Source organism: Phymastichus coffea, unplaced genomic scaffold (genome assembly GCF_024137745.1).
Source record: "Phymastichus coffea isolate CEN01 unplaced genomic scaffold, Cenicafe_Pcof_1.1 PCOF00047, whole genome shotgun sequence".
In the NCBI taxonomy this organism is placed as follows: Eukaryota; Metazoa; Arthropoda; class Insecta; order Hymenoptera; family Eulophidae; genus Phymastichus; species Phymastichus coffea.
Genome location: NW_026706858.1, coordinates 1,492,052 through 1,510,353, shown reverse-complemented (window position 1 = coordinate 1,510,353; position 18,302 = coordinate 1,492,052). Strand labels below are relative to the sequence as shown.

At 40.1% G+C, this 18,302-nt stretch overlaps 2 protein-coding genes across 2 annotated transcripts; both read left to right on the top strand.

The window, feature by feature from the left end:
- The first annotated feature begins 5,866 nt into the window (after nucleotides 1-5,866).
- LOC131665092 (glycine-rich protein-like) lies at nucleotides 5,867-8,134 on the top strand. The gene is made up of 3 exons (XM_058936709.1): nucleotides 5,867-5,963; nucleotides 6,616-6,763; nucleotides 7,631-8,134. The coding sequence occupies exons 1-3, from the start codon at nucleotides 5,952-5,954 to the stop codon at nucleotides 7,855-7,857; spliced, it is 387 nt and encodes a 128-aa protein (XP_058792692.1). The 5' UTR covers nucleotides 5,867-5,951; the 3' UTR covers nucleotides 7,858-8,134.
- A 392-nt stretch (nucleotides 8,135-8,526) lies between these two features.
- LOC131665070 (small ribosomal subunit protein uS12m) lies at nucleotides 8,527-13,645 on the top strand. The gene is made up of 5 exons (XM_058936670.1): nucleotides 8,527-8,673; nucleotides 8,818-8,862; nucleotides 8,943-8,990; nucleotides 13,151-13,372; nucleotides 13,457-13,645. The coding sequence occupies exons 1-5, from the start codon at nucleotides 8,610-8,612 to the stop codon at nucleotides 13,588-13,590; spliced, it is 513 nt and encodes a 170-aa protein (XP_058792653.1). The 5' UTR covers nucleotides 8,527-8,609; the 3' UTR covers nucleotides 13,591-13,645.
- The last annotated feature ends 4,657 nt before the right edge of the window (nucleotides 13,646-18,302 follow it).

The window sequence follows — 18,302 nt, the reverse complement described above, 5'->3', positions numbered from 1 at the left end:
CCTTCGCAGTTCGTGCATTTCGGTGTGGTAGCAATGCATTTCTCTCCATTTTCGTGTGCGAGCGAGCCGCACATGATGCATTTTTTCTTGCCTTTACAACTTTTAGCTGTGTGCGCAAAAGCAAAACAATTATAGCATTGCATCGGCTTGGAAACAAAAGGCTCTACCTCTGCTTTTACACAAAAGAGAGATACTTGTTTTGGTAAAATTTGACCTGAAAAGGTTAAAAGTATAGATTGTGAAGGAATCCATTTATCGTCCGTACCAGTAGCAAGTCTGTTCCTTCGGTTTTGCCGTCTTACATCTGTAACTATGGCCGGGGATTCAAGGCCTTCGATAATGTCCTTTTCTGAAATATCAAGAGGTATAAATTTAATCAAACCTTTTCTGAATTGGCGAAATCCCGGTATAAATGCTTCCCAGCTGTTTTGTTTGATAAGTTCGTCTTGTAAAAGTCTGTTAGCTTCTTCTCTCATTTTGGCTACGACTTCGACCTTGAAGTCTCCTCTATTTTTAATTGAGATGTCTCTGTATTTTTTGAATAGAACGCTACCTACTTTGTATGCGCTGAGGGCTTTATTATCTGTTCTCTTAATCCATACACCAAATGGACCCTTATTATCTGCTTTAAAAGCATATGTCGTTGGCGCTTGTGTAGTGGTGACTTCATGCAAGTTATCCTTGTTTGCGTTGAGCGTATCTGATATATGAATTTTCTTGCTGGTTTGTAGAGTTTCATCAGCGCTTCTTTTTCTGTTATTATTCGTTTGGTTTAGGACGATTGAATCGTCAACATCCATCTTTGAGTTCATAGATTGTTCATTTCCCACATTTGCCATATTGGCTGTTAGTTGAATCGCCGCCCGTTAAACGGGGGCTATAAGCACGTGCCTTCAGAAGAGGTTATGTGAAGCCGGGCGAGCCCGGATAAATAGCTTGATAACACCAGAAACAACGATCTTTGCTTGTGTACACCTCGGCCACAGTCACTCTATATATTTACTTCTAAAAACAGTGACAGGTTGTTCGAAATATATGAAAGATCTTTGTAGAAAAGGAAAGGCTCGATCTTTCTCCCTCGAACCCTTTTCCTTCGGTTCTCGAGCGCAAGCGGTATTTTTTTGAACTTGTGTCGCCATCCACTGGCATTTCTTCCAACTGCGATTTTAATTATTTTTACTTACCTTCACAAAATGATTTCTTTTTCCTTTTTCAATTTCAACAAAATATTACATTGCATGATATTTCGAAAAATAAAAAGAATCTTTTTCCAATCTTTTTGATTGCGTTGTAATGTTTTGGACAGAAAAATATGAGTTCAGCAGCGCTCGTTGCACGCCTTGCAGTTATTTTTAACGTTACATAACGCTAACTGTTACTCTTTGTTACAGTGATTGCTAAGCTATCAATGGCAAATAAATCCTGTACAGACGAACTATTTTAATTGTAAGGTTGGCCCGCAACTTGCTATACTGACGGCGTCAAAATTAATTCAGGAGCCCGGTGTGTTCTCGTTGCCTTTTTCATTCAGACGGACCGATTGAAGCTTTTTTATGTATTTTGATCCGCCGAATTTAATTTTTTTGAGCGCGTTGACGTCAGATTGTGGGCTTATTTGTTACAAACTAGTTTTCAATAATTAACAAAATTTTCATCTTGCCAATGCCACAGAGTATACGATGGCAATCGAATGTTTGCAAATAAGAGTTTCAAATGATAGTTGAAACTGACGGATAAGAAACATTTCTATTTGCCAGTGCTAAGTTCGTAATTTTGCAAAATTACTAATCGAACCCGGCAAATGGATGAAGCCTATTGTAAGAACGATTTATTATACGTTCAAATAAATCGTTGGACCTCAAAAGATTGCTTCGGCGCGTCCACTAGCGCTCTTTCGTTCACGGTAAAATAGTTGGTTCTACTCGGACGGAAGAAGTTCTATTGAGCAATACCGTCGGGCGTTCTTACTTATATCTCCTTTGAATACAGGGCGAAGTCTTGATTACGTCGCAAAAAGATCTTCAAGCCGTGTATCGTAACGGGAAAGGCGAGAGGTTCCGTCGCAGCATTTCTTTCTTCTCTTTTCAACTTTCCACGCGTGTTCGAGATTTTCTTCGGAAGGCTTGGCAGAAGATTTAAATTGGCCGGCAAGCAAAACGAACGAGCGGGAAGGGCTGCACGAAGAAGCGTGGGATGCGAGGGAGGAAAACCCGCGACTATGTACGCCACCGTTAAGCGAATCCAGCCTGACGCGGGTCCTGAGCATCGCTGACAAGCAGCGTCATTGCGATAAACTCTTTCGCCGTGAGAGTGCAGCTGTGGATAACGGCGAGACGGCGAGAGCGGCAATCGCGCGAAAAGAAGGAATTCTCTTGTCCCGGCAATAGTGGGACCGCCCAAATAATTGCGCAAGGCGAGCGACAAGGTAATAAAATAGCGCGAGGCAGTGTTCTCTTACTTGCGTCGAATGTCCCTCGGCGTTCGAGAGCCTGAAAACGTAACGCGAGACACATCCACGCTCGCGCGCACGCCTCGTACGCGCGAGTCGCATTATTCCACGGGTAATTAGCATCGGCTTGACAGTCGCGGAGTGCGCGCGCCAACCCCGCGAGCGCGCGCCACCTCGTTGATGACCCGCCCCGCGCGAATCGCGCTCGTCAGTGGCAAGTTCCTCCCTCCTGGCGCTCGTTTCCTTGTCTACCGACACGATTAACTCAGCTCGATAACTTTCTTATGAGTCGACTGCTTAGCTCTTCTGCGCGATTTTAGCTCAAGGTATTCTTCTGGAGATACGACGTAATGTTACCTGCGCGCGTAATTGCTCGTCGTCGACGTTTTCCATGCTTTTCATTCGACTGCTCGGCCACGCAATTAACTGCGTACGCTCTGTTTACTTTTGTTCAACAATTATATCGGTAAATATATCGTGAGAACTTTCCGTGCATTTTTATATATTCGTCAGCTTGGATCAATTAATCATCAATTAATGTTAGCATTCTGCGTACGTTAAATATACTACTCGAGATCGCTATAAACTATCATAACTTTATCGGTCATTTCTTCTTAACTGCTGAGCACAGTACATGTCTTTTCACATAGGTTTGCCCTCCGGCACGTTACATCAGAAATCGAGTTATGAAATCGAATGTCAGAGTGGCTTTTTTCAAAAATAGCAGGGACTCGCGGAATATCTACGCCAACAGTTTGGAAAGCGAAAACTGGATCAACAGGAGGTAAGTTAATCGAAATCAGCAGAGTTTGCGTAAAATTTGTTAGTCGATTCAGCCAGCTGTCTGCTATATAATTAAATCTATTAAATCGAAACGAAACGTTTGTTCGCGGCTTAAACAATGGAATAATTTCCTTGACGGGGGCGAAAATACATCAATCCGAATGCAATCAATGCCCGTTACCCAATATCGACCCGATCTGTCCACTGTTGAATTTACGGATCGTTAGTTGTTTCAATTAAATATGGGCTTGACAATAGGCAGCATATAATTGAAGTGATTTACGATGTACATTTTTCAGTAGCTCGACAGAACCGCAGTCGTCAATGTCGCTGTAGCGTTGCCAGAAAAAATAAACCAATAACTAGTGCAGCACTTCGAGCGCTCGCACGTGATAGGTTACTCATAATGAACTCGAGAAAAGGTGACATATTCAAATTATAAATAATAAAATAAATCAACTCCGAAGAGCTCGATCATTTAAGAGCTGTCTAGACGTCCATATTTTTTTCCCCGCGAATTTCCAAGCTTTTCAAACGTAAAATGCAACTTTACGCCAGCTGTGGTATTCGATATACGCAAATCTCGTTCGCATCGTGCTTTCTTTTCATCAAACACATTAAAATTCAAACTCACGATGTACCCGCGAATGAATTTCAATATGTAAATCCTTGCATCTTTTCAATGAACGGCCGGCGCGCAAAGCGAGTCGACCGCACGGATGAAAACGCGACACGACATCGTTACACGTATGTTGCGCAAAGCCGAGCGAGCAAATTTTTGCGGTTCCAGGCGTCGATAAATCGCTCGGAAAACACGTAACTTTTGTCAAAGTGGTGACCGCGTCATTCGGAGGAAATCACCTTGCAGCGGCGATACAGAGAAGAGAGAGAGAGAGAGAGAGAGAGAGAGAGAGAGAGCGAGAAAACCGCGAAAAATTTTCACGGCTCGTCGAATGCTTGACGCCGCGCGCGAGAGCATGCGTTCGAGCACGGGGTACACGTAAGATGGCAATGGATAGCGTTAAGTGAAATCCACGGTTCTGGTCGATGGCGCGCTCGCGATTGTAAAGTTTAATTCGGAGTCCGCGGCGCAATAATGGCCGCGCGCGCGTATACCCGATCGCAATTTATCTTAGTCGCGTGTGCTTCTTGTCGTCGTCGTCGTCCTCCTCCTCCGCCTCCCGCTGCCCGTGCGATTTTCTCAGCGAGGCGCCGAAGGACGATGTTTCGCAAGTCAAATTTAGTGGAAGTCGACGCGCGGCACGGGAAAAAAGCTCGACCACGCGATAGGCAACGATTGTGCGTGATGAGGGCGACCTTTTACGCTCGCGCACTACAAAAACCTCAGCCGTGCCTTTCGTCGCGCTCTAAATTTCGATGGCGATGGGAACAACTCTGTTGACCCGATAAACGCGTACGTGACGCTTCTAAAATAGATAAATTACGTCAGCTTTGTTCGCGAGCGACATTCTTGCTAAATTGTTCGATCGTTCAATAAACACCCGTGATGCTTATGGCCAATGAGTTCAGGTTTAGCCGTTCAAGTACACGGCAAATCGTATCTTCGATCGGTTTCGAGCATCGAATCAATTAAAGTTCTTCGGATACCGCCCGCTGTTGGCCCCTGCGCATCTCGTGCGTTTGCAATTGCTTACGAGAACAGCGCTCGGGCGCTCACGCCGTCAAAGCTACCACTTTCCCCAACTTTGGTACTCGTCACTTTCATACCTGTGGAGTCGGTAGTTTTCAAGGCAAATCATCCGTGTAAGAACAAAGCTGCTGTTTCATTTAGGGCTTCACGCAATAGCGACGGGCTTACGTAAGCATGACGCGTCATTCAGAAGTTCATGATCTGTGTACGTTGATGAAAAGTAGCGCCTTGTCTCTATGGGCTGCAAGCAGTTTATTTTTCATTATCAACAAACGCTTTTGTTCGTCCGATCGTGATTTCGAATAAAGGGTCGCTACTGCAGTGAAATGTATTTTTCAACGCACTTGTATCGAGAGAATGCCATTACTTGAGCATTGTCTGTCTGCAATTATACTTGTGCATATAGCTTCGGCGTTTTTTCGGCGCTGCGCGCTCAGAGAGAATATTTTTGAGCGTTTTTAAGACGAGAGTATAGAATAATATGAGCGACCTAGGATCACGTAAAAGTGCAAGCAAGATGTTCGTTAACGGCGAAATTAATCAAACTGATTAACAACGGTAAGCGGAGCCGAAGAGAGACAGACTCGCAGAAGCAAGCGATGAATTAGTAGCAAGGGTCGGCCTGGTGAAGCTACCCTCGGCGGAAGCGGCGCGCGGGTTCGCGCACAAAAGACGCCCGCGAGCGTCCAATTGGAGGATAGTCTCGAGGGGCTCGTCGATATCGCGCGCGAAAACCCTTGAGAGAGAGAGAGAGAGAGAGAGAGAGAGAGAGAGAGAGAGAGAGAGAGAACTGCGCCGTCTTGATAGGCACACCGGCCCCGCGTTACAGCGTCGCGGCATTAGAAAGGAGCTCGAGCGCGTTTTTTTCTTCGCACGCACACGTGCACACGTACACACGGCAGATATCGCGCGCGAGCACCTGAGAAGGTCCACCGGCAAGCGCTGCTGCTGATAGGTATATAAGCTGGGCGTGACTGCTCCAGTCCGCATCAGTTTGATCGCGACTATTCGCTGCTTACAGCTGACAATCTCACTCGTCTCTCCGACTCTCCCCTTTCGAGCATCAACATGAAGACTATCGTGAGTATCGCCCTGTGGGGACCGCGATCTTCTCTCCTTTGGCAGAACTCCAGCGATCGTAGATTCACGTCGGGTTAATGCGATTGAGTCTCGCTTTCCTTTCTTTCCTCCTTTTCTTTTACTTTTTACGAGTTAACTGATTTTTTCTTCGCCCACTCGGTCCCGTCCAAGACGGCTGTTTCTCCCGACGGACAAAGTTTTTCTTTCCAAGCAAATCGACTCTACGACGTTTTTCTATCTCTTTCTTGCACTGAGCTCAAGTTTGCGTTGTATTAGAAAACGACAACAGCATTATTCGTTTGAAAATGAATTTTCTTTAGACAGTAGCGTTTATTGGTTAACAACGATCTCGATCCTATCGAAATAAAAATTTAAAAGATATTTCGTAAGCTCTATTGAAGGCATTCAACGAGTGATTTTCGCGGAATGCAAATATTAATTCATTTTGGCGCGGCAATTACCCGCAGTTTTCAAAGTGATAAAAGCTCTCTTACAGAGGGTTACTTTTCATCCCCTTCGCTTTTTACGGCGGCCAATTTGAATTTCATATGGCGAATGAATTAAACTCGATTCCGACAAATTTACGATGAAGATTAGACTTGGTAGCCAACAAGTAACTAATTTGAATGTGGTCTGGTTGTTCGCATCGCAGATCTTAATTGCCATGATCGCCGCGGTGGCTTACGCCGAGGAGACTGCTCCAGCTGAGGTAAAGAAGCAAGAGAAGAGAGGACTCCTGGGTCTCGGATACGGCGGTTATTACGGTGGACTCGCAGGACATGGATACGCTGGAATTGGAGGTACCTTTTCATAAGCGCCACATTATTCTCTTTTTGGCTTCACCTCTCTGCACGTTTATTGCACTAATTACATATCATTCCGCGTTTAGCTATTTTCATTCAGCTAATCAATAAGTATAATTCAATCAAATTATGTGAGATAGCAATCTTACTTGTGCAAGATTTCTAAATTTTGCAACATGTTAGTCATTAGTTTTTTTTTGAATTTTTGTTATGTAAATTATGTATGTTATTAAAAACCAACAAATTGACTACATGTAAACGTAAGTATATGTATTTTATATTTTACGTTATACGATAATATCTCGTACAGGATACCTTTCTCGATTGAGTGAAGAAAAAAATCCGTAATAATGTTTATTAACTGTCGATAGTGAAAGAAGAGAATTTTCAAAGCCATCGAAAGTTAGAAGAAAAAGGCTTCCATAAGAGTTTGTTCCATAGAGTTCCTCGTAGAAACAATACCCTATTATAAGCATAAATAATCTCTGAAAAATCACATTCTGTGGGCGTGATAAAAAAGTTCAATCTCATTTATAACTAGGTATAACTCCGCGTGGCGATATTTAAGTGGAGCATCGAAATCCAATAACAGATTTTTCTGAAAACACAATAGCCATTAGGCGATTCGTTCGGGGCCATAAGTCGACTACGTATGAACACGTAAGTTGTGGGGTCGATGTCGTAAGCAAGCAGCGCGCTCGACAAGAGAAGTGCATCAGCGCGCCCTGGGAAAGAGCAAATTACCCGCATATGCATTGCAACCAGTAATACCGAGCTAGTTTACGAAACGAGATCGACTCGATAGTATCGATATCAAAATGCATCGGCTAATGTATCAAAATTACACCCACGACCTTGTTACAGGCTACGGAGCTGCCCCTCTCTACAACCATGGCATCGCGCCAGCAGCCTACTCGCACGCTCTGCCCGCAATTTCCTACAGCCACGGATACACTGCCCCCGCCGTATACAACCCTTACCGCGTAGGATATGGTTACAACCATGGCTTGGCCGGCTACCATGGATACAACGGCCTTGGTCTTGGTCTCGGACACGGCTACAACTATCTCAATGGTGGCCACTACTGGTGAACTGCGGCTCCAGCGGATCCAGATACCTCGTCTTCTCTTTCCAATTTTCCTTCTCTCTTTTTTACTTTTTCATCTTGTCTTCTTTTTTTTCTTCCAAATTCCCAACGAGTGCGTGGCACTGATAAGCCAATAACCTTTCGATCGAATATTATTCTCTTTGGATGTACGAATCAGTTCCTTTTTCTACTTTTCAAATATTTTTCTCTCAGCTGTTGATCTTTGCGAAATTTTTATACATGCTTTCAGAATTGTATTTTTTCTAAATAAAGAATTATTCAAAAACGAAATTTCTAAATTGCATACTCCACAAATATTCCTTATAACGATAGCAAATATTATTGACAAGTGTTTTCATTACGAAACAATCATTTTTCTGATAAAAATACGATTTGTATATTATTTACATCAGTTCAAAGAATCTGACTTTTGCAATATTTTTATTATCGAAATTCAGTAAATATAAACATATTCTATATAATGGTTGGATGCGAAATTTATTTATTTATTATTGTTATTTTAATACAATTTTCAGACAGCCGGAAAAGTAAATTTCTTCGTACCAACTTATATCTATTCTACATTATCGGCATATAGACCGGAGATTGCCGGTAGCTGTAGCGCAGTTCTCTATCCTATCAATACTCCCAGTAAGATCAGTGTGCAGGAAAACGTAAATGTGTACAACTAGTCGAAACGGTCGTTCTTTATTTTAGTGAAATATATTTGTTTAGGATTAACAATTATTCGTGAAAATGAACATCATCATCAGGAATTTCACTAATTTAGCTAAAATATGCTTGGAAAGAAGTGTCGAAGGTATTTACTAAATTGAAACGTTCATTTAAGTCACAGCACATAACCTACAAGACATGGCTGTATTTACAATACAATATTGTACATGCAATACAATGACATTACAATATTAATTTATTACAAGTATAATTCATACATTTTTTACAGGTGGCTCTTTAGCATTGAGTAAATATAATCCAATAAATAACACAGGTATTTTTATTGTAAACATAAACAGTAGAAACATTTAATGCTTATTGGAATTGTAAAAGTAATGAAAAAATGTTTCATAGGAAGCATATTGGCAACTGCAAGAAAATACTTGGAAAATTCAGTACAAGGTAAATATATACCAAATATATACATTTTTTAAGTCTACTATTTTCTTCAAAATTAAATATTCTATAAAATATCTGTTGGCCTCTACAGTATTAATGTAACTAAAATATTATTAATACTGAAATAATAATGATTAAATTGAATGTTTATCTATTTTATTTGCATTGAGTTCAAGTTATTGAAATCATGTACTTATGTGTTGCCATATTAATTTGAAATAAAATAATAACAATCAGTATTAAGACAGTATCTGTAGTATTCAATGAAGAATAAATAGTTTTATATACATTGAGAATAATATAATTTTCTAACTAAAACTTCTTTCCTAAAATTAATAATTTATTTTTGCTATGTGATATTCACAGTATTGTTTTACACATTGATGTAAACTATGAAAAATGGCTCTATTTAGAAAGAAACAAAAACATAATCTCCTCTGAATCAATATTCATTTTCATTCATATTCACAATATTCATAGTTCTTTTACTATTTAGTCATATTACGTTTTACGAGGTGTTAAAATCTCCGATTATCTAAAGTATGCTTTGATTTGAAAAACTTAAGAATATATATGACAAATGCAGCTCAGCGTGATCCACATTGTTTTGTCGATTTTCGAGTCCGATCTCCATTTATCTTCCAATGGTCCAGCACGTAGCACGTCACTGCGTCGTGACCCATTTCCAGAACATCATGCAAAGTGTAGCCCCCATCTCCGATTTCCTGAAAAAAAGGACGTTAGAAAAACTTTTCTCTTATTCTCTCTTTCTCTCTCGATGTGTATCGTGCGAAAGGGTGTGCTATAGGCTCTACCTCTTTCTCGTTCGGAAAGAATGCGAAAAAAGAGGCAAACAATGGTTATAGAAGAGGAAATGTAGGGAGAGGAAGCGTGGAAAACTGCTAAGCGCTGACGTCGCATGCAGATATATATATGTATATTGGTGGATGTGACGTGACCATTTGTGGTTGACCGGCTCGATTTATACATGTCTTGAAAAGATTTTCGCATACGTGGATGTTTGGGAAAAGCTTTCTATTTCCTTTTGGCTCCCTTTTTTTCTTTTCTTTTTTCTTTTTTTTGAATTAATACTTCCTAATATTTTCTCATTTTTTCTCACAATTTTTCATTTTCTTTCAAGTTCTGTGACTGACTCGCATGAATATGCCTTCGATAATCTAATTCCTCTTCTTTATTGCTTGAATAAAAAAGTTTTTACAGGAATAGCGTAGAATAGTAACTAACTTAATCCAGTGATTCCTGTCGCCAATAGACAGACGCCCAAAGCTTTATGTATACATTAATGATTTCACAAAATTATTGCATTCTTTGTTCATGTTTTTTGACGTATGCATCTTTGAATTTGAATGTCAATTCTTGTTCAAATTTAGATTATGAGATATAACCACTTATTAATTAGCATTGTTGAATAATAATTATTTCGATGAAACTGTTGAGACCTTTCTTACGTATTATTGCAATGCGGTTAAAACGATTCCAATATCTCCAACAATTTTTAAGATATAACCATTTATTTATAAAATCCTCGCAGAAACTGACTAGAGTGCATATCTGACTTTGGCATGACAAAGCAAAGTTATGACAGAATGGTATTTCGGCATAGATCTCAAGAACATACAGATTAATACTGATGTCTATTTTTAATAATACTATGTGTAAAAATAGCAAACTCTGAACAATATCTAAAACAAATCACTCGGCAATGCCTACTTTATTACGAACAATATAAGAAGTTATATGGGTAAATATGGGAATTGAAAAATCATGATTAACAATTGATAATAATATAATTAAATAGTTTTGAGTTACTTTTCTGCTAGTAAGCTATATAAATAACTAATTCGTGCACTTATCCGAAATTTGTCATTTGATAGTCGTAATGAGGTTACGAGTCATACATTTTTATTCTTTTTACTGCATTTAACTTCTTTGTTGTTCCCTCACAGACTAAGTCATTAATACTTTTCCGCAAAAAATGTATATCTATGAAAGAAAATTCAATTTACATCGTTTGAAGAAATTTTTTCGTTTTTCAAAGACGTTAAGATTCTGTCAGATCAATAGTTGAGTACAATTGAGTTGCCATAAGTTATTTAAAATTAATCTACCGTCAGAATACTATCAATGTGAAAATGCAGTTGGCACCCTTAACATAAAATAATTGCATAGGACTGTCTGAGGCGGCATATTTGGAAAGCAGGACAATAAGAACCAAAGTAAGTTATTGAAAAATGTGACGTCGGCGTCAGAAAGGAGGAATGTTTTGAGCACATTTGTAAGTGGTAAAGAATCGTGGCAGTCATCGTTCAGCGAACAGTTTCAATGGCTAATGAAGGCAGTGTAAGGGAAAAACATGGAGAGGCAAACGAAGGGGGGGGGCAGGGTGCTGTGAGATCGAGCGGAAAGATTTGCACGGGCGAAGCACCGGAAAAAGGAAAGTGGCGTGTGACTGCGCGTGCAGCGGACGCCGGGACAAAAGGCGCAACGAAATTTTTCGCAATGTAATCTTGCGTTATTGATCTTAGGAGAAAAGGGGTTGCCTTCGAGGTCAGCACAATGGGGTTCGCGGCTGGTCGCTAGCTGCGGCGCAGTGCTGCGCGGGTTAGGCGGGATTAGCAAAGGGTACCCATCTCGCTCGGACATCTGTCGTAGTGCGCGAGTATTGATGGACGCTGGTCAGCCAAAGATCTCTCCGCTCAAATGGACAGCGATCGCACGGGGCGACCGAGAGAGCACAAAAGTTGCATTCGCCTGACGATCGCTTTATTTTCGCCCTGTCACTCTGCGCTCCTTGTCGCTGCTTATACGCTGCTGCCCCATGTCACCTGAGAACTTTCTCTGCTTTATATGTAAATAACGCTGCTCTTTTATTTGCTTCCGCGAAGCCCTTACTTCATTATTGCGTTTCATCATTTGACGTTCGCCTTCATGCCATCATTATTTTATTTGTCAGCTTTTGTTGTTTATGCTTGAAAAATACTCAACGATTCAAAAAAAAAAAAAATCATTCAAGTATGCAGCAAAATTAAGAAACTTTTCGTAACGTAGCAATTACACTAACATAAGCATTCGAGAGAAAGTCATATGGCATATTTGTTTTGAACTATTTCAGGCACGCTACTGACTCAATTACGTTTGTTTCGATTCTATTTAAAAATTTCAGTGTAATCGTTATTGAAATGAGATCACAATGATATCGAACGAAAGATCGAATGAGTTGTCTTGAATGAAGTGGAGTCAGAACAAGAAACAAAGTAAAAATGTGGTGGCTGCAGTGGCGCAAAAGTAAAAATGGAATGAGCGCATCGCGAAAGAAACGAGCCTTCGATCGGAAGAGTCGCACATCCCCCGAATTCCCAAAAGCAAGATCGATCCTCGCTGGTGCATTCAGAATTGGAGGAAAAGATGAAAAAACTGGTCGCAACGATCGTCGGCACAGAAAGAAGACGTCGCCTATTGGACTCGCGTGCGACCTCCGACCGTGCGCGAGTAGCCGAACAATGTTACTTAATAAGCTTATGCACGCACCAGTGAGAAAAGCCTCTCCGCAGATGTCAAGCGCTCGTCATATTCTTTTCACTGGCGTCCCATGCCTATTCAAGCCGCGTAGCCGACTCCCTCTTAGATTAGTTTTGCCGAAAGAGTTTTTTTTTTCTCTTCTCTGCGCGCGCGCCATTCAGCGCATACATTTCGCTCAGTTTTGCGTTCTTCGAGGAAGGCATTTTTGATGGATTGCGCGAGGCCTCCCGCTTGCGTATTCCGTCATTATGCGACGAGAGATCGATGACTCACCGCGAGGAGCGCGCGAACGTCCGTTGCGTTGCGCATTGTCATCTAAAAGATATTAACGCGGAATTATCGGCTGGCACAACGAGCTGCGACGTGTCGTAATGTAAACAAAAGCGCAATCATATCAGTCGACGCGCATCCTTGACAGCCCGAGGTAGATACAGTTAGTAAAAGTCACGTAGGCATCAATCAATCCATTCGAGAAATTTCTGATGTGTGTGTCGCTACGAGCGATCATCGATTTTGAAAGCCGACGAATGCTTTCCGTGAAACTCGCACGAAGCTTAGCATTTCTTAGCATTTTCCTTGATTACGTAATTTTTAACGGTTCAATTGTCTTGTTCAATCGACAGGTCTGCAGCAAATGCGCCTCGGATCAACTCTGCTTCAGATGCACATAAGAGGGCCTCATATAAAAAAGAGGAAGAAGAAGAACCCGTTGGATGGGCAGCCGTTCGCCAAAGGCGTGGTACTCAAAACCCTCATCAAGAAACCGAAGAAGCCCAATTCGGCGAACAGAAAGTGCGTTCTCGTCAGGCTATCCACTGGCAAAGAGATGATCGCTTATGTTCCCGGTAAACCTTCATTGACTTGTTTCTTTTCATTCATCGAAAACATTGTTATATGTGTTCATGCATATATTTCGTTCTTTTGTTCAGGTGTCGGGCACAACTTGCAAGAGCATAACATAGTTCTCGTTAGGCCTGGCAGGTGTAAAGATACTCCTGGTGTCAAGATTAGATGCGTACGAGGAAAGTACGACTTGCCTCACGTTGTTAAGCAAACGCGATAATTATGTGCATTTTCACTGTTACTCTAGCTATTCATAGCCATTTAATAAATTTCATTTAATCTATTATTCATGTTTTCATGTATCAAATTATTTTTCGCGATCAAATGCAAATATCAATAATTACATACTAAAAACGTTGATCCTTTCATAAATCATCATTTTTATATAAATTAAAAACAACTGATTACTTTAAAGCGTAACCAATCTTTTAGTAATCAAAAATGTGAAAACGTCCAATTTTATCGAGAAATTAAAAAATTAAATGAAAAAATTATATAATATAAAATATGTAGCTGTAACGGTTCTTGTGCCTAAAAAATCTAATATAAATAATTTTATTACATTTATCATTGAAATTTAAGAAGAAAATTTCGTTCCAGTTTAATTTTTTTTTTAAATGAAAGTTTGGCGCAAGTAAATCGTGAAAAATTCGATCAAACTTAATGACAATTAGGCAAGCGTGTCCTGCACACGTGGATTCGATGCGCATCAATCTCGAATTTTGTCCGGTGTTCGACAGCCGCCGCTTGGCAGTCGTCGCCCTTGCAATTTAACAAAAGTACCGAAAGAGGCGGACTCATCGAGCGACCCTTTGACACACATTTCATATGCGGGGGTGGCGTACCGTTATGTGCACGGGCATTCTCTAACGTTGTCAGCTATATAGCACAATGCTCGACGTTATTACGGAAGGGTTGAGTAGGCTTTGCACGCATCTGCACGAGAGGGAGAAAGGACTGCCGGCATGGACGCTACAGCCGCCGGTGATCCGCCCCCGCTTGCGAGCCTCGCCGTTGACCATATGACACGCTGACCAACATCTCTCTCGCTGATGGCCGACAACTTCTCAAATTTTCAAAATCCTTTCTCGCCTCTGGCGATTCTCCTCCGGATATTTCTTCCGACGCCAGGTGCTGATTTTGTCTGCAGCCGGGCTAAAAATTCGAGGAACGATCAAAACACGTTTCAGCCAAGTCGAGATGTACAATAATAAAAAATTTTTAAGCTGTGAACACTATTTTAGTTATCAATAAATGAGTGATATTTAAGAACATAGCCACCAAACAGACAGGAGAAAATATATCGATAATCATATCTCGAATCGATTTTCAAACGAATGCTCAAATAAAGGAATCTTGTATTACATTTTTTAAAATTTTATTATGATAGACGATATATTTTTAGTATTACCCCAAGTAAAATTAACAATCGAACGTAACGTAAATAAGATTTAAGCAGTGCTTCGATTGAAGTAACGCATGAAAACAGGAAAGCCGAAAGAAGAAACACGGAGAGAGATGAGAATCGACACAATGGGTCGGCCTTTAGCCCTTCATCCGTGGTAAGGGATGAAGATGAGACTGCGATATCTGATGAGGCGGGATAGGCGTGTGAGTGATCATCGCGCACGCGACTGAATTTTTGCAAGCTAGACTAGCGCGCGCCTGCCACGTGGCGTCCGTCGCTCGATTTTTCTGAAAATCCAGATACTCCCCCTTTATGGTCAGTTCTATTACTTTAAATTCTCTGTTGGCTCATTTTTCATCCTCATGCCATATCCAATTCCTATATCGATGCTTGGATCTTTCTAATGTGCGTCGGTGCATTTTCTGTCATTGGTGTAGAATAAAAGAATGTATAAAATTAACTTTAGTTATATTGATCTAATTTCCTTTTGTACCTTGTGAGTGTGTGTGTGTTGTGTACGCGCGCGAGCACGTATGTATGTATTTCCATTTTATAATGATGCAGATAGATAAAATAATTCGTTTAACTTATTAGTGATTTACATTATGGACATTCGATGAAATTAAATCAGAGTAATAAAACGATATATAAAAGCAGTAGTTATGCTATTGCCGTTAAAATATTAAATATATTATTGCAAGAACGAAACGTGTTGTATGGCAATAAAAAAATTGTCAAACTAAAACTAAAAATATTGATATCAAAGAATGTACAACAGCTCCTACGATAAATTATAAACGTATTTCCATTACAGTAATTATAAATATTTTTATGATTTAGTTTTTAGTATTTAAGATTTATATGTTACATACATTTGTACTATACAATTCCTACAAACAAGAGGAAATTGTGTAGGATGGTGCTGAACTAGTTAATGCTAGTTTACTATTGGTATATTGTAATAATAAATAATATAAAATGATTTAAGAAATATAATGCAACTTTTTTCACAAATAACGATATGGCATTTTTAGAGGTAAAAATTTGATCTGTTAAGGACACATTTTCAACACTAAAAAGCTTAATTAAGTTAATTAATTCATAAATTATTCAACAGTTATTCAATAATGTTAATGAAGAGGGCATGAAGCCATTGCCATACATTAAATATGCTAACGATACTGATTTCTATGCGAGAAAATTGTAATCGGTGGATTGGGTTTTACGAAAGATGATAAGCGATCACAAATCTTACAAATTTCTTAAGTAACTGCTGCAGAAACGTGCGCCAACGGTGTATACAGATTTACGAAACAAAATATCGAGCATACGTTATATGGATTATTGTGCACCAAAGCAATTTCATATCCTGTTTATTCATCGCCCGTGAACTAACGTGATCAATTTTTTTATTTATTTATGTAAAATATGGCATATTATTCATTGATGATATGCTTATTAGAGGCAATAAGTCGTAATATCCAAACAAAGAAAATGTTCATCTATATCGACAACACTTCTACACATCTATGTTACTTAATATCAACAGTTCACTAAACGCGTTTTAAAAAAATAATAGTTTTATTATTTGCTTTGCTAAATTAAAAATACGTTGAATGAAAAAGTCTCGTGTAAAAATGATATGTTATTTAAAAATTGTTTAGTTTATAAATAATTCACAGAAATTTTAACTTTTAACAAATCATTTTCATATGTTCTTGTTTATACGTACTTCTTTAGAAAATGTTTTAAGCCTAAATTAATTTATGTGTTTTGTCGGTGATTTTTTAGGAGATTTCCCTTTTTAGAATGTTTGCACTAAGGTTAACGAAAAATCTAATAGTAACGATATATTTTACGCAATACATCGCAAAGCTATATCACGTCTTTGAAGATAATTTAAAAAAATGTTTAATTATAATCCAATAAATTTCACTAAAAAAAAGTTGTTGAATAAACACGGCGTATAGTGTACTGAAGTAAAGAAAATATTGAAGAAAATTTGACAGTGTGACAGCTGAACTGTAAGAAGACTTTGAATAAAGAGTTTTTAGTGAGCAGAAGACAGGTTAAAAAACCAATTTCGAAATATAGCCTACCGTATTCTTTAGCTAACATTTGTCACCGGGAACTGCCCAGAGGAACAAACAACACCGTAGAGAACCTCGAAGGTAGTTTGCCGCAGATGAAATAGTTGCAGAAGAAAAAACTGTCCACCTCGTTGACATTCCGCGTCCTTGGCCGCGCGCGCACACGCTCGTTGGATTCATTTAGCGGCATACCCCCATAAAATCCTTCGACGCCTCGTAAACAGCAAAAAAAGTAGCGAGGTAAAGAGCCTCCGTCTTACTGTTTTCTATGGTTTTTTGATGATAATCGTCGGTTATTATGCCATTTCGAAAAACATTGCCGCACCCAGTAGTCTGCCTGCACTTCTCTCGATCTCATTTTTCAACTCGGACACGCACAGCAATATTTTTAGCCATAAACTATCGAAGGGCTAGTCGTAAATTTATGTCACGGTAGCCATTCGCCAAAAGTGTGTCCAAGTATCCTTATTTTTTGCTCCGTTTTTTTCTCTTGTTTTTTTGTCGAGGAAGTCGAATAGTCTCCAAGTTCTACCTGAGAATCTCTGCCTTGCTTCTTACTCCTTTCAGCACTGGTTAACTCTTTGACTCCAGGAGTTAATGTCGATGGCACTTTACTTCTTATGATGTTGGTTAAAGGGTTAAGTATCGGCGGGGAGCAATCATTTACGCCGAGGATCATTTTTACAATATTACGACTACCCAATCCTTTCTCAACGTTATGCAAGTGTCCCAAGCTGTTTGTTACTTAAGTATTGCGTAATTTAAACATTTTTTTTTCATTCGTGAAAAAAAATGGAAATTAATACAAAAGCAAACAAACAATTATTTCGTAAGTGAAAATGAAAACAGATAACTTGTTTTTCGACTCGTAATAAACAGAGTAGTGATACGTCGATTAGAAAAAAAAAAAAATTGCAAATCGTGTAAATGCGGAATGAAGAAAAACGCGTTCGATAAAATTGCTTGAGAAACCGGTTCGGTATAAAGGAGACATAACTGTACGTCAAAATTGAACGTGACCGTGAAAAGGCTGTGGGAAGTGCATTCTGAAACGGCGTGCAGCCGGTCCACCTGAAAAACAGCGAGGAGCTCCCGCGCCGCGGCGGCTGTAGCTCGGTGTCGCGCGAGACGAGGCGAGCGCACGCATGCAAAAACAAACAAAGAGAGAGAGAGACGTCTCCACGCGGGAATACAAAGCTCGGGCAGGACAGAGTACACTCGTCGGAGCGAGCGAGCGAGCGAGCCACTCAACTCTTTGCCGAAGAGCTTAGTAACCGGACACTGGGCGCGCATAACGGGCTCGGGCGCATACGCTCGATTTGCGCGCCGGATTTACGCTCTCGCTGCCATCGTCGTATGGTCTCCGCGGGTGCAGTCGCGCACCATATCCCCTGGGAAAAGAACGAGGAAGACACTCTTTTACGACGACGTCCC

Coding starts and splice junctions, on each gene's coding strand:
- LOC131665092 (XM_058936709.1), top strand. Junction 6,764..7,630: donor TGGATACGCTGGAATTGGAG/GTACCTTTTCAT, acceptor ACCTTGTTACAG/GCTACGGAGCTGCCCCTCTC.
- LOC131665070 (XM_058936670.1), top strand. CDS start 8,610: ATGAACATCATCATCAGGAATTTCACTAATTTAGCTAAAATATGCTTG. Junction 8,674..8,817: donor CTTGGAAAGAAGTGTCGAAG/GTATTTACTAAA, acceptor CATTTTTTACAG/GTGGCTCTTTAGCATTGAGT. Junction 8,991..13,150: donor CTTGGAAAATTCAGTACAAG/GTAAATATATAC, acceptor TTCAATCGACAG/GTCTGCAGCAAATGCGCCTC.